At 47.9% G+C, this 20,515-nt stretch overlaps 1 protein-coding gene across 2 annotated transcripts; it reads left to right on the top strand.

The window, feature by feature from the left end:
• The first annotated feature begins 2,680 nt into the window (after nucleotides 1–2,680).
• Nucleotides 2,681–10,224, top strand: LOC140646611 (C-type lectin domain family 4 member E-like). Of its 2 annotated transcripts, none has more exons than XM_072850818.1 (6): nucleotides 2,681–2,775; nucleotides 3,316–3,411; nucleotides 7,725–7,817; nucleotides 8,443–8,594; nucleotides 8,819–8,940; nucleotides 9,672–10,224. In XM_072850818.1, the coding sequence occupies exons 1-6, from the start codon at nucleotides 2,730–2,732 to the stop codon at nucleotides 9,811–9,813; spliced, it is 651 nt and encodes a 216-aa protein (XP_072706919.1). In that variant the 5' UTR covers nucleotides 2,681–2,729; the 3' UTR covers nucleotides 9,814–10,224. The 2 variants fall into 2 exon arrangements, with proteins under 2 accessions (XP_072706919.1, XP_072706928.1); XM_072850827.1 differs by having other exon boundaries at nucleotides 2,697–2,769.
• The last annotated feature ends 10,291 nt before the right edge of the window (nucleotides 10,225–20,515 follow it).

Raw genomic sequence — 20,515 nt, 5'->3', positions numbered from 1 at the left:
TTGGGTTGGAGTTTGCCGGTTTAGGCCTGAAACTGCCCACCAACTACGGACAGCTACTGTTATAGAAGATCTCATTTTTGTGAGGAACCCACCAGTAAGCCTAATCTGAAATTAATCAGCCAGTTTATCATGGGTTATTCTTTTCTCAGTGAACCCTAGTTTCTGCAAAGTAGTAGATAAACAGGAAGCTGTGACAGCAGCAAGAGGTGAGAAAGAGCAGTGGTGCTATTTAAGGCTGAGGGCATCTCACTTCAGCCTCCTTGCTCATACTCTATAAGCAGTGGTGCCATGAAAGGTCTCATGTCTTCTTGGATTCAACCTAATACAGCACATGCATGTGCATACCCACCCCATTACTGCTAGTGGACCCTCACTCTCAGCAACTCAAATCATACATCCACACACTGCTCTCCAGTGGGACTCTGCCTTCCACTAGACTTCAACTGGCTCCACATCTTCAGTGCTTTCTGATGGTTCTCCTCCTTCCTGAGTTTTATCTTCTCTCTCGCCTCTAACTCCCAGAGACCTCACCTCATAGGAGCTCCTCTCCTCCTTGCTGTGAGGAGTCACCAGTCACTCTCTGCAGATGTCCAATGGTAATTCTTTCCCTACCAAGGCTGGATGGAGGAGTTCTTTCCTGCTAGGCAGGTAGAGGAGTAACACCCCTTTTCTCCACATGCAGGTAGGGAAATCCTAGGTGAGGTTTCCTCTTGAGAGTTTTCCTTTTGCAAATGAAACTTAGTGCCAAGGTATTGTTGTCTTCAGACACAATAAGACTGCTGGGCAAAGCTGGAATCTAGTTTCAGAGCCACCCAAGAAATGGGATGATGTCTGCCTCTCTTCCCTGCTAGGGGACTGAAGATGAAAGAAAGACAACCGCTCCCTCCAAGATAAGGGGACAGAAAAGCTAGACACATTAGTTGGCACAGTAGCTTGACACTGAGCAACTCAGCTCAGTGGTGTCTGAAGACATTTTACTACATTACTGAGGAAAAGCAGATTATATTTTTGAACAAGTGGATGGGTGGCAGTAAAATTCCAGTCCTGTAATATGTCAGCCAGAGGTGGAACAGTAGGTGGATTCAATGCTTGCTCCGATATTATCATGTCACAGTTAAAAACATCTCCTGGTTTGTTCATTGTAGTCCTAAACTTCCCATGTTCCACCTGTACTTGGGAATCTCCTTCCATTATTGTCCACAAAATGTTGAAACAGAAGGAACAGATGTGTGGAGCTGGGGTAATAAAAACCAAGCGACTCACCTGGTAGGAACTGCTGGCAGAACATTGTTATTTATTGTGCAGATTTTGAAGGAGGCTTTAGAGGTGAGGGTTGGAGATGCTTTGGGAAGTGAAACATCAGGAAGAATTCCCAGAAAGTGACAGTAACAAAGTACATGTAGATAATTAAACAAAAAATCACAAGAGAGAGGAAAAACTCTCCCCCTTCATCCCTCCCCCGCAGTCAAAAGTAACCTGCACAGAAAAGAAATAGCTTTCTATTTCTTTCTGTTTTTCTTCTCAGGCCTTTCTGGTGGGTGGAGGTGATACTGCTGCACAGCTAACACTTACCATTGGCTCTCGTATTCATGAAAAAAGTGCACGTGGCCCAGAAATGACCGGTTTGCACGAATGATTACTGAAGCTCCAAAAGTGAAGAACGGGGCTGTTCCTTTATTAACCATTCTTTTTCCAGGAAGCAAACCAACTGATGCAAGGTTAAGACTGCAGGTGGTAAAACTAGCTGAATGTGCACGACCAGTGCATGATAGAGCTGATGCAGAGTTCCTCTGTCCAATCTCTTTCTTTCTCTTTCTATGAGAATCTGCTGCATGAAGTTCAGGGCTTTCAGTGCTTGCTTTACAATGACTGTCACCTGAGAAATGGCACAGAAGGTGAAGTGATTACGTAGTCAATCAAATTCAGCATTGTACAAGTATGTATGGAGGATTGGTCTGGCATAGGCTCTTGGCTATGATGAGTGCTCTAAAGATAATGGAAGGCTGAGACATACGTAAAGTTGATAAGGGGGATTCATACTGGAACATGGAACGTCTAATCAAGAATTACTGTCCTTGGGAGTGAAACACATCCTGGAGAAATATGTAAGCTAATTAAGATGTTTTGGGAACCATCTGAAACAACTAGTAGAAGTGTGATAAAAAGCACCCTCACGCAAACTATCCTCATTATAATACTAAGAGTCACACCTGTTGAGCTGGAGACCCTGGCCCAAGCAGAGACCCCTCACCTTTGGGCATGTGTAGAATATTAAAGTAGTACTGTAGCTTTAAGAATAAGACGAGAAAATGTAGACCAACAGAAAACTGCTTTGTGTAATTACTTATGCATATGCATAACTAGACTGTATAAATACTGCACCTGTATGAACAAGCAGTGCGCTAGCTTTGTGGAGCTACCACCTAGCACCTGGTCTTGTGCAAAATTTGAAATAAACTGGTATCTTGGCTCTGTGTGCGTATTGAGTGTTGCACACCGGGTAATGAACTCCGTTTGTGAGACAACAATTATGTGTGTCCCTATTCTAGAGGGTGCTTGGTCATTTTGTTCTCTAAGCCTCTGCCACCACATTGCATCAGAAGTCATTGAACTTCCGTAATGAGGGACGACCAGCTGTGTGTAGTTCTCTCTGCGATACAAGAGCCATGTACCAGTGACACCCTGCGTTCCTGGGACTCAGTGGAGAGAAAAGCAACTCTTCATCAGAGATGATGACCCCTGGAGGGAGCGCCAGTCGAGGGGCTGCAGGTGATGGTGAGGATTGCCTCTCTACTGTCATGTCTAGGCAGGGTGGGAACAAGGGCGGATGAGGCTCTGGGAACTGGTGGTAGGAGACTGGACAGGTGTCCACTCTCTTGAGCTTCTAAGCAATGCTAAGGTGAGCAGTGTCCAAGTCCCATACCCCACCTAGTTGGAACCAGTGCTGGTGGTTATCATGAGTGCAAGGGACCCTCTCTCTGCAGCTGACGTGGACTGTGACTAGCATGGGACAGAAGAGCATGAGAGGGCAGCAATGGCTAGAGAGGGGAGAGAAGGGAGCCGGGGTGTGAAGCGTTGGACAAGAGCTCAGGGGAAAGGGGGAAGGAGAGGAGCTCCAGCAAAGCAGAGACACTATGGCTTGCTGCCCTTCAGTGCCCAGATACTACAAAAGGGTCTGTGGGACTCCACACCTTTCACTCCAGACACTGTGTTGTAGGAGGCCAGCTGTCTGGTGAGGGCTGCTGAGTTTCCTGGTCAGTCCTGTCCTTGTCTTAAGGCAGTGTGTGATTCCTGCTCTTGCCTTTTGTTTTTCAGCCCCAGTAGAGAAGAGAAGCTGTCCACTGCTTAGCTCTTTGGTCCTGCTCATTTCTGCCATTGTCCTCAAAGCAAGTCTCATATCCATCTGGCTCGGTGGGTTCTTGAATTTATTTATTTTGCCTGGAGGTGGAAGGAACTGGGGGAGAGGGGAGTAGTGGGAGAAGAAGACGTGATTAGAGAAGTTCAATTGCCTTTTTGGAAACTGTCTTGACCATGTGACAGCTGATTTGGCTTCTTTCTGCTTAAACAGTTCACAGCTGTACAAACATTGCTGGTTAGTGTGGTAGCAACTGCATGTGGCCACTGTGCCTCTCTGCTGCAGGGATCCTCACAGTCTGATGATGTTGCTGCGTGATAGTTGCTGGGCTGAGGAACTTAAGGAGCAATAATACACTGTTGTGCATGAGGGTGTGAGCTGGTTCCTACTAGGATGGGTAGAATCCCTGCCCCACAACATCCCTGGTGTGAGATGGGAAGGAGCCTTCTTAAGATACACAGGCTATGGCCTTCCAGGGGGACCCCTGGCCCTAGTCTCTAGGTGAGGAAGAATTTTGCTGCACAACTGCTCCACTACTCCTTTGTGTGGCCTCAGGAGTTGGAGTGCCTACTGATCCCATCTCATTCCCGCTGACTCAGCACTGGCCAGGTGAACAGCATGGTCCCTGGAGTTCCCTGGACAGTCCTTCCCAGGACTGGTGCAAGCCACCCTTGCCCTGACTTGCATAAGCCGTTAAGGCTTGCATAAGCCGTTACGGTTGCCTTTTCACATGCAGATAGTTATGCTTCGGATGTGAGTTGTCTGGCTACTTGCAGTCTTTCCACAAGACTCCTGCTTGGGATTTTTCTCAGTGACTGACACTTGTAAACAGAAAGCTAAGCTGTCATTTAGGAGAGAATATGTTTCCTGTCCTACTCACTGTGGGAGAAAGACTGAGGATAAAAATCCAAATCAAGATGGTCCCCTAATCATTAGTGCAAACCTGTGATTTCTGGGCCACACAAAATTTGCAATTTTGCTTTACCCCATTTTCAATGCAGAGTGTTCCTCTCAATAAAAACATCACCTACACTTTGCTCATGCTGTACAGCATTGCTAAATGCACAAGACATCCTGAACATGAGTCCTATCCTGAGCTCCTACATGGCAATGTTTTAAAGCTGCATCCTACCAGCAGGCCCCAGAGCACTAGTTGGTGCCATTCACTCTGGCTTCATTTGGCAGTGCCTCATCACTCCCCCATGCTGTGCTGCTTAAATCTCCACATGCTCAAAATCCTGTCCATTGGCCACATGGCCACATGGCTAACCCTAGAACAGCCATAACCTGTCAGGACTTAACTGGCAGGCAGAAGAGAGCAGTTACAATGCAGGCAACTTGGAGGTTAGGTGGCTGATTCCCCCTGCTCCCGCAGCCCTCACTTTTACCTGTAGTCTGTGACCTCTCTCCATCCAGCTGGAAAGCAACTTGGCAGAAAAGGACCAATTTGGACACCAAATTGAACATGAGCCAACAATGTGCCCTTGCTGCAAAGAAGGCTAATGGTATCCTGGGCTGCATTAGAGGAATGTTTCCAGCAGGTCAAGTGAGCTGATCCTTCCCCTCTGATCAGCGCTGGTGAAGCCACACCTGGAGTACTGTGTCGAGTGATGGGGTCCTCAGTACAAGAGTGACATGGACATAGTGGAGAGAGTCTGACAAAGGGCCACGAAGATAATGAAGGCACTGGAGCATCTCTCCTATGAGGAGAGGCTGAGAGAGCTGGGACTGTCTAGCCTGGAGAAGGCTCAGGGGGATCTTACCAATATGTGTAAATAACTGAAGGGAAAGTGCAAAGAAGACGGAGCCAGGCTCCTTTCAGTGGTGCCCAGTAACCGGAACCAGAAGCAATGCGCACAAACTGAAACACAAGAACATCCCCCTGAACATCAGGAAACACCTTTTTACTGTGAAGGTGACTAAGCACTTGTACAGGTTGCCCAGAGAGGTTGTGCTGTCTCCATCCTTGGAAATATTTTAAAGCGATCTGGACATGATCCTGGGTAATTGGCTCTAGGTAGCCCTGGTTGAGCAAGGGGTTGGACAAGATGACCTCCAGAGATCCCTTCCAACCTAAACCATCTCTCTAATGCTTCCTCTCCCTTTGGAGTTGTCCCCCTCCATCATAGCTCTGAGCATGGCTGAAGGCAATGGTCAGTGCCTGGGAGACGGGAATGAGCAGACATGAGAGTCTGGAGCCAGGAGAAAGGGCCCTTCAACATCTGGCTAAAGGTCAAGCAGATGGACAGGGCTGGGAGGGACTCCTGAGGAGAGGAGAGGAAAACTGGAGCCTCTATGCAGTGTCTAAGAAGACAGAGGTGGAGTTGTGGAGTCCTGTCAGGGCAGCGTAGGTATGAATATCACAGGGGAAGAGGAGCATAGGGTGTTAGCAATAAGGTATGAAAGAGGAGTTTTTCAGGTTGCTGGTGAGGAAGCAATCCTTGTGGCTGAGGCCGAGGGGACTACCACAGGCTTGTTCCAGGTGAAGGGTTGAGACTACTTCAGGAGAACAATTTGGGGTTTGTTTAATGACAAGCATCAAGATGCGTGACTAGAACAGGTCAGCAACCCCTGAAACAACGCATGGGAGTTACTGAGCTTGATCTCCAGTAACATCTAACTTTTCTGTCCTTGTTGGGGCAGGAACCAAACTGTAGGGGAGGTCACTACCCTGCACAGTGAACTGGGAAGAACAGTTGAGCATTGTTGCTGGAGAAGAGGGGTCCTTGCAGTCACCATCTCTCTTGCTATTAGCATTCATCTCTGCAGTCTCCTCCCGCACAGAGCGAGGCTAGACATGCTGCCTGAAGGTCTGGAGATGCTTTCAAAAAAGCTGCTATTATCTGACAGATGATGAGGTATCCTGGGTTGTGGGTAGCAATTGCAATGCACAGTTGAATCCCAATACAGATGTGATTCTCATTACCAGTCTCTGCAATATGCTCAACATCAAGACACTGGGTGTCCCCAGTGACCCAGAAGGAATATGTGGGTCAGAGCCAGCTCGGGCTCATTGCTTTCTTCAGACATGTTGTTGTTAGTCATTCAGTTCTTTACACTATTTTGGGCTGAGCCACGTATACGCTTGCCCCATGCTGGTCTGGTAACTTAGGGAGACATTGCCCTCTTTTTGATTTTTTTAGAGGGATGAACAGTTACACAGCTGGTCAATTCACTCACCTGATACAACTGGTTGATTCACTCAACTGAACTACAACAAAGGCCACCGACTGGCCCCTTTCTGTTGAGATAAGGTCACCTTTCTTTGCAAGAGGTGTGGTCAGTCACACATCGCCCTTGCCCATCTCCTCTGAGCCTTCTTCCGTTATAGGAATTCACTCATCCGTCACAGAGACCACTATGATTACTCTGCCCTCCTCACTAGTAACAATAATTCTAAGTGAAACGGTTGATAAAAATAGACATCTGTATTACTTAGCACACCCTGATCAGCTTCCAATCAATATCCCTGAGTGTTTGAGTTAGTGATGACTCTACAGTCCTTTGGGTTGTGGATGTGGCCTGCTGACACTTGTCACCAACACTGTATTATTCCCCATAAACTGGCTAGTAAGTCCTAGGAGTTTACCTTCCACCCTGGTTTCAGCAGCTCTAGCTGTATGTGATTACCTTCACCTGGACTGTCTTTGTTGCTGAGGAAATAGACCCATCTAATGTTACTCTTCCAAACTACTGTTGATGTCTACACAACACTGAAGCGCTGCTGTTTATTCCCTGATTGAAAAGGGATTTAGACAGGCAGCTCGGCTGTAGGTATCTACATGGTAAATGCCTGTGGTTGGGTGGAATCAATCCCACCCTGTCTGGCATGTCCTCAGTGTGATGTCCTTCCAGTGGTCCTTCTGCTCTCTGACATGAAAGATTGTCTCTTTCTGCCAGGGGAGGCAGCCATACCACTTGTTCGGGCCAGTTTTCTCAGAGCCTTGGAGCAGGGATACGCTAACCCCACGCCTTCAGCTCCACAGCACCCGAGGGGGCCTGATGTCAGCTGCTCGGTGCTGGGACAGACTCTGTTGACAAACCCAGGCTGGCTACGGCACCAGGCGCTGCTTGGGTGGGTCGCAGGTTTCTCTAGCTTTGTTGGCCAGGCCATCCTGGCCAGATCTTGTCAGTCAGTGGGTGGAGGAGTCCTTGCGGGCAGCCGTGGGGTGCTGGGAGCAGAAATGCCTGTTCCCTTTGCCGAGAGGATGGCAGTTACCACTGTGAAATGGAAAGAGACAGCCCGAGGAGAGGCGGTGCTGAGACAGTGCTTGGTGGGGCAGTAGGGAAACCAGAGTGAAGCCCAGAGACGGTGTGTGAGGAGCCAGGAGGAAGGGGTAATCCCGCCGCCTTTCCTCTCCCTTTCCAGTTGCTCCCTGCTCCCATAGTGGTGACCAGCCCGCAGCCCTGCAGCAGAAATTCATGGAGTGGCAGTGTGTCTCAGCGGTGCCGCAAGGCAAAGGTCAGTAGTGCTGGCAGGGGTGCGGGAGGTCTTTGGGACGAGGACAATGAATGCTGGGGTCTGCCATGACAGCAAGCAGCAGCGGGAGCACGCTCCGGAGAAGCAGAGTCCACAGGAGAGAGGTGGGGAGAAAAAGGATTTCCTGCAAGCAGCTTGGGGGGAGGAGAGGGCCATGTTAATGTCCTGGAGGGCAGGGTGGCTGTGAACACTGGCAAAACAGAAGGGACAGCACACAGCCGCACAGGGAAGGTTAGCGATGGAGCAATAATAAAAGTGCAGCTCTGGTCAGGGAAAGAAGCAATATTCCCAGTTCCCTGGGGCTAAAGGCCTAACGGAGACTGTACAAGGAGAGGTCAAACCGGATCACCAAAATACCTTTGTCTTTGTCAAGTCAAGACCTGAGATCGTGTTACAAGGATTACTATGGATTTGTGTACACAAACCTCACTGGTCATACCCCAAAGCAAATGGAAGAAATATCTGTACTATCCTTGTTTATTCAAGCCCTTTCTTTCAGGAAAAGTGATCTAAGGAGAACATGAGCATTGTCCCTGGAGAACAGGGATCCTTGCAGTCACCATCCCGCTTGTTGTCAGCATTCATCTCGTGGTCTCTCCCCGCACAGGGCGAGGCTGGACATGCTGCCCAAAGGGCTGGAAACGCTTTCAAGGAAGCTGCTATTATCTGTCGGATGATACGATGCCCTGGGCTGACAGTGTGCAGAACTGCACTGGGATGGGCTCCCACCTGGTGGTGATCAACACCAAAGCAGAGCAGGTACGTGCAGGGCTGAGAGAGGGGCACAGCAGCCAGAGACACAGTGCCAGGCCCTGCAGGGGACTCAGAGCCCCTCCTTGCTCCTGCAGGGGAGGAGGGATGTCCCTTCTGCATCCCTGCAGCACCGGCTCCCCTCTGCCACCAGCCCCACCCCACAGGGACTCCTGTGCCTCCCTCTGCTCAGTCCTGCACCTCATGGACATTGCACTCTCCCTGATTACCAGGTTTTCCTCACTGAAGAGGTACGACACTCTGCACTAGGATTCAATCACTACATCGGTCTGAGTGCACCGGTGGTGGGCCAGTGGCAGTGGGCGGACCGGACTCCATATAATGAGACAGCAGCGTGAGTATCCCCGAATGGAGAGTGTTTAGTGCGGCTCCTGGTAGTGCACGAGAGTAGGAGTGATGTGAGGGTGTCTGTTGGTGCATGAGAGGGAGGTGAGACAAATCCTTGTGAGAGGATGATGATGGAGCAGGAGGGGGCTGTGTGGGACAGCAGGTTCACTCAGCCCCATCCATGCTGGTTAGTGGTTGTTAGTTAACTAGCTGTGACGTGGCCGTCAATGCTGCAGGCACAGAAGAAGCTGCATCTCGCCAGCAGGAACAACCCTTCAGAGATGACCAGCCTTGCCTGACCTCCATACTGCCCCTGCCATGCGCATGTGCATATATATGCACAGGCATGGCCAGTGCTGTGATGCTGTGGGAGAGATGGGGCACAGGGAGAGATCTCCAGGGCTGTCCTTGCTGCGTCTCCTTCTGGAGGACAAACGGGCCCTGGAGGCAGACACATGCCTCTGCTGGGTGTGAAGTGCGTGGGGTGAGCGGTGGTGAGCAGCTCCCCCCACCAGGACTGAGCAAGGCCCTGTTGTGTTGGCTGTAGGAAGAAGGCAGGTTTCCACATAAGACTGGTGCCAGTGGGACAGCAGAGCGGGAGGAAGGATACTGCTTCTGTCCATGACGCAGCATCTGGAATTTTCCTCTCTCCCCTCCAAGCCTTGCATCCCGCTGTGGCCTTTTCCAGCAGTGCTCTACGGGGTACGATGGAGAGTAACATGTCTGTCTCTATCTCAGGTTCTGGCGGTCAGGGGAACCAACTAATGTGACTGTGGAGAAGTGCGTTGTAATCCATAAGATGTCAAACATACGCAACTGGAATGATATCCGATGCGAGCACCATTATCGAATTTGTGAAGCTGCAGCAGTAACTGTGTGATGAAGCAACCCTCATCCTGAGTAAAACTGAGGGATGAGCAGTGAGCTGGGAACAGCTCAGGGCTGTTTTGGAAGGGATGGGGGCCCTGGATCCTGCATCTTCACTCTGCTGGGTGGGATGATGTGAGTGGAAGTAATATCACCCTGTCCAATATCCCCAGTGCACGTATCGGCTCAGGGAACACATGAAGGCTCAGGGTCATCAAAGCAGGTCCTGGACTCCTGTGTCCTTTTCTCCCTGAGTCCGTCCAGCAGCCACTGGCTGAAAAGAGGTTGAATTCTCCAGAAAGAAGACACAGGAATGGAAGACAAATGCTCAAAGCTGCAATTTCCTTTGTCTCCTTGAGCAGAGGTTTCTGCTTTTTCCTGGGGCACACAGAGAATGTCCTCTTCTTGCATTGGTTTTGCTGAATAAATACTGATTTCCTATACAAGGGAAAATACAATATTAGACCAATGAAAAGTCTTTGTGCGCACGCTCTCTCTCTTTTCCTCTCTAAGCTGCAGCTGTTTTGTATAAGCAGGATCAAATGATGTTCCTGTGCCAGGATAGAGCCTGACGCAACTACTGCAGTACACGTTGCATCCACCCAGTGAGAGTAAACCCCTCAGCGACAACCTGGCTACACAGTCCCATTGCACACAGCCAAAGCTCTGGAGGGGACTGTTGCACAGGAAAACAGCTCTAGAGATATAATTATGAGTATTTGTTTCCATGGCTGAAAGTCTTGCCCAGGAGAGTAACAGGAACATGTGCCAGGAGTCTGACCTGCACATGGTTGACCAAGTATGAGGAGAATCCTTTCTCTGTGTCCCAAAGAGAGGGGAGAATTTGTGCTAAAGACAAGGTGATCAAGAGATCTGCCTTCCTAAACCAATCAATGGGAGTTGTTCTGTGAACAGCAGTGGGTGGTGGCAGGAGCTGCTGAATCCCATAGCCCAGCAAAGGCAAGGCTGCTGCAGCTCCATGTCCCCAGCTCCAGCTGGTAGTGGGACTGAGCATGTATGTACAATATGTACATATACAGATACACATAGAAGAAAAAGAGTATGTACATATAAGCAGCCGCACAGGTCAACACAGACAGAAAGCACTGACATAAACACAAACAGCAGGAACAGCCTGATCCTGTTTCCCTCTCTGGCTGGTAGCAGGATGAAAGTCTGCTAGCAGAAAAAAATATGTTTACACATATGCAATATGGACCCCTCCAGTAGCAAGGCTTAGTCATTCAGTCTACACATAGCTGGCCCCTAAACCCCCTGGCCTTCCCTATATTGTCTCATGCCAGACACAAAGAGAAAAAGGTCTCTCCTGTAGCTGGTCAAGACTTCCAGTCTTCCCCGTAGCTGTCTCCCAGACCCCCATGTCTGCCTGGGAGCTGTCTTGGACACCTGGACTCCTGATCCATTTTCAGTGATGAGGTTCCTGGGGTTCATAACTGCCTGATGCTGTTCAACCATGTAATCTGACAGGTGGGAAGATTCAGGGGTCCTTTTTTGGAAACTAGCCACCCCCACTGGTTGATGGGCTATTTCCACTGGTGTAGTATTGACACTTGTAGGGATTTGACTTAATTCCACAGGATACTGTCAACAACACAAGCCAACACGAAGCAGTATCACAGATAGCTGTCAGAAAGTAGTGGTCAGCAGAGACTTGTGGTGGTATCAGGGAACTGGAGAAATGCAGTGCTGGAAATTGCCTTCCTTCCTCTTCCTGGTGCTCCAGTCCTCTCCAGCTTCACAGGACAGTGGTGTATCTCATGTAGAACAAAATCCTTCTCTGCTGCCACTTGAGTTAATGTCCTCCAGTGTCCTCTGGTGGGAACATAACTGCTGCGTTCTTCACAGCCTCTTTGTGGCTAAGATGTTTCTCTCCTCCCCTCTTCTAACTGCTTTTTCCCAGTGCCAAGCCTCATCTTTCCTCACAGGTCCTACTTAACAGACTTTTCAGTGTTTTTCTTACTTTGCCTCAGATTCCTCCCATTCCCCTCTGACTCTGGCTAAGCCAAATGCTCTAGCTGTAAGCAGAACAGCACCATTTACCTCTTCCCCCTATGTCGTACAACTAGCCCTAGAGTTAATATGCCTCCCCTGGAGACCCACTGTTGGACAAGGAGTTTCCTCCTCTCTTCAGGAAGTTTTATGAGGGCCAAGCTTACCCCTGCAAAACAGCATTGTAGTCACTTGTCCCAGGTTTCGTCCCCGAGTCTGTTCTTTGCTTGATTCACCTGAGGGTAACAGGCACCAGCAGTATCTGCTCTGGAGTGGTGATGATTATCACACTGGCCACTGTGCATTTGAGATCCTGTAGTTTGCAGGCACCAGCAGCTTTCAGGTTTCTCACTTATTGGCTTGCTCATCAACATCCTAACTCTTGAAGTAGCTGCCAGCTCCCCCAATATAACACGTGATTTCTTCTGTGGCTCCTGTTAAAGTTGTCTAGCAAATGTAAGGAAAATGCCTTTCTGATTGGTAGCTTCCTGCTTCCAAATGCACTGTGCTTTTGGTAACCACACCTAAAATTTGAAAGCTTTCAATCCACTACATCTGAGGATTCAGTTTGGTTATGTGCTTAGAGGTTCTTCTCCCCAAACACAGAGGAGCACAGAGGGATGATGGCAGGTTGGGGAATTGCAGTAACCTAATCAGAGAAACAGAGTACACTCACCTGGTTCCTCCTAAGGCTATCACAGGACAATGATCAGCCTGTGGACCAGGTGTGAAACCCATCAAGATGACTCAATGGGAGAGGCTCTCCACACCACCTGGCAGACTGAGGGGCTTTACTGCCTACAGGGGTATATGACACATTATGGGATGCTGGGAAGAGCATTTTGGGATTGTGTGAGACTTTTTATGGGATGTTGAGGTGAGGAACCAAAGGTGGGGGAAGGGAAGGATCAAGGTGTTTTGGGGAGGAAGAAGTGTGGGAAAAGAGAGGAAAAAGGGGATAAGAGGGACAAGTCCCATGTAAACAGGTTGCTTGTCAGTACACTTGTCTGGCCACATCCTGTGCCTGATCACTGCAGTCCATCCTGTTGTCTTATCCAACTTAATTTCTGACTGTTTTCCTGGGTGACAGGACTCTGTCTTGGTCTAAATGCCAATGACAAGTGGGACTAGGCGTCATAGGGGTCCATGTATGTGTGATGCCAGTAACTGCAGAGAAGGAAGAGGGTGAGAGTTGATGTGCTAGAGGCTGTGGTCTAACCATGGTTCACAGGTGTCCATGCATCTTTGGTACAAACAATGGGAGTGAGAGAATGAGGGTCTCAGGGTCTCAGCAACTGGAGTGGGAACCAAGAACTATAGGGGCTTGTGTGTCTGGGGTGCTACGAACTGGAGAGACTGGAACAGGTACGTGTTGTGTGGGTATGTATGTCAGAGCATGAACCCTATCTAATACCAAGCTGGATCAGCTAGTGAGTGGGGTAAGCCACTTGGCATTCTGGAATCAAGGCAGCCATAAGTTTGGACCAGGTACTGGGGAGACTTGAGGGTCTGTGATTTGACTACTGGAGGGACTAGGAGGTCTATGCCAACTCCTGGTAAGGTCTTGGGGTTGACTGAAAGGTCCATTTGCATGAGTGTGTCTGTGCATGAGGCAACTGAAGACAATAGGATCCAAGGGACAGCTACTGGGTAGACTGAGTGTCTAAGGCCAGTTACTGGGGGATCCCTGTTGTGTAACTACACACCAATGGACCTACATCCTGATCAGCCAAAGAGCTGATAACAGGATGAGGCCTCTGGTGCTCTTTGTGCTTGCATGAGTGCTGAGTGTTTCTGTCTGTGCTGTCTATTTGTATGCTATTATGCCTGTGTGACTAGCTGAGTCTGCATGTGAGTGTGTATTGTATATGTGTGTTTGTGTGTTTGCTTACTGGAAATAAATGTTCAACCTCATTACTGGCTGGAACAGGGGAAACAGAGCTGTGGCAGCCTCACCTCTCTCAGGCTACTGGATTTGGCAACTCCCAACAGGTTCCACCTGAAGGGGTTAGTGGGCTTTGGTCACTTATTTGCCTCATTGGGTAATTCAGTGTAGTTTCCCTGAGAAACAGAGTCTGTCCCTCGGGCAAGTGCAGCCAGGCTGGCTCTGCTCAACCAGGTTCTGCTGTGAGCCACAGGTTGCTGTGCTGCTGCTTTCTCAGAGTTGGAGCTGACCCCACCTCACATTAGCCTTGTCAGCCTCTCAGGGACCAACAATTGGCCTCAAGGGCCATCACAGCAACTTCTGCTCCTTTTTCATCTGAGGTTTTTGATCTTTCAGCTTCATGACTTTAACATGACACTCAGTGTTTCTTGTGTTTGTCATAGTGTCAAAGACCTTGAAATCCTGGATGGACAGAGACCTCTGTTCTTATTTATGAATATTTTCCTCACAACCCTCTTAGACATGAAGCCAAGGTGAGGGACTGTCAGTCCTGGAAGTCCAAGATGCAGCAGGCTGGTCCATGGAAACACAGAGCTCTTTTTGTACAGCACTCCCAGAGGAGTTAAACCACCCTCATGATTCCTGTAACAGCTTCAATTCACCTTTGTCTGTCTGTCTAAGGTCTGAATTAGAGCTACTGTTAAAGGAGAAGCCGCTGCCCGAGCACACACACACCATTCAGGGAGTCGCACACACACCACCCAAGACTTTAACTGCTAGGACCAGAGTCCCTTCGCAGTGGGCAGCTCCACTGAGCTGATGGGTGCCCCTTTTCAACTCCTCGCTCGCACACACACTCACTCTCAGGTGTTTTCTGTCGCCTCTGGCTCGACGCAAGGTTTCCCAAAGCAGAGTCTCCGATATGACATTTATTAATTAAATGTCGATACGACATTAATGCCAGACAAATTTATTGATTGGTACAGAGGTGAAAACAGCTCGAGCTGTGTGCCTCCGGAGGGGCACCCAGAAAAAAAAAATCCCTGGGCAATTATACCCTTACAATTTAAACTCCCCTCAGGAGACAGTTCAGACCAATAGTAGTATCAGGGTCTGGGGTCTTCCCGTTCTTCATTGGGCCCTTTCATTGTCTCTAGGTGGGCCAATTCTTATCTCTAAGGTTGCAGCTTCTGCTAAGGTTGAAGCTTCCTTATCTTTCTGGTTTGCACCAGTTTCAGGGGCCTTCCTTCATGTAGCCAAGTAAAAGTTCAGTGCAGTCAGTGGATTTGGGTGAAAGTTCACAGCTTGTGGCCTAAGGCTTCAACAAACCTTGCTACTAATGCTATGTCTTGGATTCCGTCTGGGCTAGAAAATGATCCCGTCTGGGCTACAACACTACCACATCCTCACTGGAGTCTTTTCTGCACCAACTATAGTTTTTGCAGACCTTACTGATGAGTTCCAATTGTGGTTCCTTGAACGTCGGCTTTCAAAGCACTCTTCACCAGCAGAAGACAAAGAACTAGCTGCCTCTGCCCCTTGCTTTGGCATTATGGCATGTCACAGTGCCTGTCACCACCCACACCTTGGCAGAGTGGCCTAAATCATAGAATCATAGAATTATTTAGGTTGGAAAAGACCCTTAAGGTCATCGAGTCCAACCATTAACCTAACACTGCCAAGTCTGCCACTAAACCATGTCCCTAAGTGCCACGTCTCCACGTCTTTTAAACACCTCCAGGGATGGTGACTCAACCACTTCCCTGGGCAGCCTGTTCCAATGCTTGATAACACTTTCAGTGAATAATTTTTCCTAATATCCAATCTAAACCTCCCCTGGCACAACTTGAAGCCATTTCCTCTCATCCTGTCACTTGCTACTTGGGAGAAGAGACTGACGCCCACCTTGTTACAACCTTCTTTCAGCATTGACCTCTGCAAAGTTAGGGTCTGCCTCCTGGCTGATGTGATTCATAACTATAGAACAGGAAATGGGATCCCTAATACAGAGCACAACTACTTTTATTCTCTTCAAACATTCAAAATACTCTGCAATATTCCTGTGGAGGTTGGGAGGAAGATGTCCAGTAACTCCAAGTAACCTTCTTTCTTCAGTGGGATTTTGCTCTTCCTCTAGCTTACTACCCAGCTGCTAGAGGTTAAGTACAAGTTTCTGAAAAATTCATTTCTTTACACATCATTTATGCTCAAAAGGCTTGGAGGTAGAGTTTACATTTTTGAGTGCTTGTACTCAGTCTATCCTATGGCATATTACCCTGGCAGTGTTAATTCTCTCCTGTGCACCCCTGCTAGCTCCACCAAAGGTTTATGTGCTTAGGCTGTGAGAAGTAGCCATAGTGTTTGTAGAGCTAGATCTCTCTTTAGCTTCACAGTACAGGCACAAACACTGACCTCCTGAGTTTTCTGTGTTCCCTTGCTTATGGGATATATTCTGCATTGCTGCCATTTCTGCAGCAGACTTACTGGGGTCGCTTTGACCACACTGATTCTTTCTAGGTAGAGCCAGTGGTTGAATCTGAGTAGGTACCTAGAAATTGGTGGTGGTGAAAATTGGCTGTCTCACAAGTCCTTATGGAAGGGATTGTATGCAGCAGTATACTGGAGTACATAAGCAAGGTGCAGAAGAGGAAGCCCACATGCTGCCTCACTAATCATTCTCTGACATTGAAACTCACCTGAAAGGCAAGGTCTAGTACTGCTTGGCCAGAAACTACATCTGCCACAATACACATCGCATCTAAGTTGTAATGTTCTCTCACCTCATTGACCAGATGTTTGTAGTTGCATTTCATTAGTAAAATTAATTCCACAGGCAGCAGAAAGAAGATTAAGAGAAAGAAGGGATAGAAAATTGTCTGCTCTGTCTCTGTATTCCTAACTTGGTGGAAGAAGTTTGTGGAATTAGGAGATGATTTCCTGTGTTTCAGTTTGTGCCTATTGCCTCTTGTTGGGTCACTGGGCACCACTGAAAAGAGCTTGGATCCATCTTCTTTACACCCCCCAATCAGATGTTTTTACACATTGGTAAAATCCACCTGAGCCTTTCCTTTTCCAGGCTAAACAATGCCAGCTCTCTCAGCCTCTGCTCATATTTGAAATGCTGCAGTATCTTAGGCATCTTCATGGCCTTTCACTGGACTTGCTCCAGTAAGTCCATGTCTTGTACTGGAAAACCCAGACCTGGACCTAGCACTCCAGATGTGGCCTCACCAGTGCTGAGCAGAGAAAGATTCTTCCCCTCAACCTACTGGCAACACTCTTCCTAATGTAATCCAGGATGCTGTTGGACTTCCTTGTGGGGACAGCTTGTTGTCAACCAGGAACTCCAAGTCCTTCTCTGCAAAGCTGCTTTCCAGACAGTTGGCCCCCAGTGCATACTGGTGCATGGGCTTATTCCTCACAAAGTGCAGGACTTTGCATTTCCCTTTGTGGAACTTTGTGAGATTCCTCTCTGCACATTTCTCCAGTCTGTCAAGCACCATCTGAGTGGCAGCACAACCACCTGGTGTATCAGTCACTTCTTTCCTACTCTTGCTTCTCTCTCTCTCCCCAGTGATGCCTGGCATTTTCTTTCCATCTCTTGCTGATGATGCCATCAATGGACATAGTGCTTGCCAGCAGCAGAAAGGAAACCAACCTCCCTTTCTACCTAGGCTGCTATCTGAGCAGGTGGGACAAAACCAGCAGGGCGCACCACCACCTGCCCCACAACAAGATTCCCACTGGGAAATTTCTAAGAGACTTGCAGAGTAGGCTTGAGGGAGTGGGAAGAACTGGCTGTGCTCTCCTCTGCAGAAAGAAGCAATATGCAGGAGAATGAGGTGTATTCCCAGGCTGTCCTTCCAATATGGCTCTTCTGATGTTTTTTACAACTGATGACAGCATCTCGAAGACATCACAGGGTTTCTTGAGGAAAACTAGAAGCTGGTTTTTGCTGCAGTCAGACCATGTCTTCAGTGTATGTATCCTCAGAAGTGAAAGTCACTGTGGCTCCTTCCCTATCCTCAGACCTGTGTTCCTTTCCAAAGGAAAAGTTAATGTGCCAAGGAGTTGTGAGCATCCAGGTCTTGTTCTGACAGGCAGCTGGAATGTGGCCAGGATGCCCACCTGAAAACAAGGACTACAGATGCCATCATGAAGTACGCTAATCTGATAAATTTTTTGTCCTTTCCACCCAGCTTCCTAGTTCAATATTGTGATGGTGTGCTTCTCCCCTCCACCACTGTTCACTCCCCTCACCAGCCTTTATCTCCTGTAACCCTGCTCAGTGATAACCACCAGTGACCGTCGTAATGGATGCATCTGGTCATGATGGCTGCATCCAGCTCAAAGTGGATTCAGGAGACAGATAACAACACAATAGCCAAGGGCTATTGTGCAATGCACCCACCTAACCACAGCGAAGAAACTAAAATCTGTGGTCGGTATGCAAATATGACTATGGGTAAATCATGTTACCCCCATAAATAGTGAGCAGCCCAAGAGCCCTTGGAGCTCTCCTGCACAGCAGTGGGCTGCAAGCCAGGATATCCCCTTGAGTAGGGACACCTCTCAAGGTTACTCCTCGAGGTTGAGAGATTCCTTGCCGCAACAGATCCTTGGTAAGTGACTAATAGCATGCTAAACTTTGAAATCTTAGCTAAGTGATGTAAAGGATTGATTGTGCATATATAATCCTTTAGACATAAACCATTGACCAAGTCTGGGACTAGGACTGGATCTAGCCACACCTACGCTCCTCTCTGAGAAGGAGTTTAGAAAGCGAGGGGGTCCTTTCTGAATCTCATGACTCAACGGGAGGGTCTCCCCGACAGTTTTGTCTGACCTTGTCCTCTATGCAGTAAATAATCAAGTGTACCTTGCCATCAAATCTTGTTAAACCACTGTCACATTTACCACTGAACCTTGGTAACTCACTGTTTTATATCAATAAAGTCTATTTTTTGCTTCTCTCTTACTAGTGAAGTGCATCACTCCATCCACGACAAATATGCAGGGATTGTCCTTCTGAAGCTTTCTAAAAGTGCTATACCTGACTGTATATCTCTACCTCTGCCTCTTGTTATGACATCTACTGCCTCCTGAACCAAGACAGACTTGAGACATAATGCCTGTTTCTCATATGTTGAAGAAAGGTACCTCTTTCAGATAAATCAGTATCGAAGAGCAATACATTAAGAGGAAGGCTTTTGCATTACTCTACATCTGTGCCAACACTTACTGTGTACAGAGTCCATTGCTACCTTAAACCGAGTGCCGCTATTGGGGTTGACTAGTCAAGGGCATTGACTTTACTGAGAGACATGGCTGAAACTCTTGCTCAGAGTTTTACCACTTATCCTTCAACAGTGGCTGCACAAAGCAGGGACAGGGACCAATTCTTCTGTCTACCTTCATTTGCTGTATTATACAACTAATGTAAAAGAATGGGTTTGTACTTGTGTATGCATGTATGTGAATGTGTGTGTGTTTGCAGGGAAATGGGATCAGGAACTTCCCTTCAGCACTTCTGTAGGCAAACCCAGTATCATCTCCCAAGATCCTTCTTTTGTTAAAACATCTCAAGAAAAACTTTGCATTCCAAATTTGGGGCACGGAGACAGTTTCTAGCAAGTTACATTTTCTTGCAAAGCAAGTGCAAGGTTTGCTCTGTCCCACGCCACCTCCCAGCAGCCAGAACTGCAGCTGCCTCTAAAACCTCCTGTAGAACATTGGTCACTCTCTATGTGTCTTATCTGCCCCATTTTCTTCCTCAAAACCCTGCTGCTGTGGTTTCCAGAACTGAGCTGGGGGAAATGGAAAAGAGAAGTCCATTGCAATGTTTTTGTTTGCTGTCTTGTTGAACAGGACAACAAAGTTTTCTCTGTTGTGAAAAGATCCCGGCAACTCTAGAAAATAAGAGACCAAGACCTTCCAACAGCCAAGCGTTTGGTCCAATGGCTAAAAGAGAAACCTGGCAAATACATTGCTTCAGGTGGAAATGACACAAAATTGTGCTCAGATTTTTGATGAATAAAAAAGAAAAATCACCCAGAACTGATTTTTCAGGGTGTATTTTTAGTCCCAAACTGGAAACTTCCAGCTCTTCAGGGAGTATGGATATCATTGATGAAAGGAGAGGAATATACAGACAGAAGTTTGGGGAATTTGGGGGAAGCAGAGCACTTGCTCAAGAATTCTGTGTGTCTGATTTGCAATGATGCCTCTGATAGGGGTCTTCTACCTTTTTCTCATATTAGAAATCCCTCCTGGGGAGACTCTGGCTTTTATCCTTCATGTGATATTTGATTGCTTTCTCTCCCCTTCATTGCCATGCTTAATCCTGCCACATGTCTCAGCAGGATCTCCAAAATTCACCTCCTTTCTGCTACATCCTGGGCAAACAGTTGTTGGCATTGACTATTACACAGCCTGCTCTGTTGCTTCCCTCACATGTGATTCTCCAAAAGTGTTCACAGCCTTTCTCACATGTTTGGAGATGCTCTGCAGATGAACACTAGGTTGTTCCTGTTCCTGGCCAGTTCAGCACACTCACAGTAATATTCTCACCTGCAGGTGCCAAACACACTGAAAAGTTAAATCTACCATGCAGAGAGGCTGGGTTGGTGAGGGGCTGGGACTTGTCTCTCAGAAGACAGCCTCATGCAAAGAGCAGAATTAACATTTATTGATATGTTTTTTTAACTTTTCAACACAGAATATTCTGAAGGAAGAAGGAAACATTAAAGATAAGCCATGAATAATTGTTCCCTTCAGGGGTGGGCCAAGCACACTCCACTGAATGCTCTTCTTTCAAATT

This window comes from Ciconia boyciana, chromosome 1 (genome assembly GCF_034638445.1).
Source record: "Ciconia boyciana chromosome 1, ASM3463844v1, whole genome shotgun sequence".
NCBI classification, from domain to species: Eukaryota; Metazoa; Chordata; class Aves; order Ciconiiformes; family Ciconiidae; genus Ciconia; species Ciconia boyciana.
This window is presented reverse-complemented; position numbering and strand designations above follow the sequence as displayed.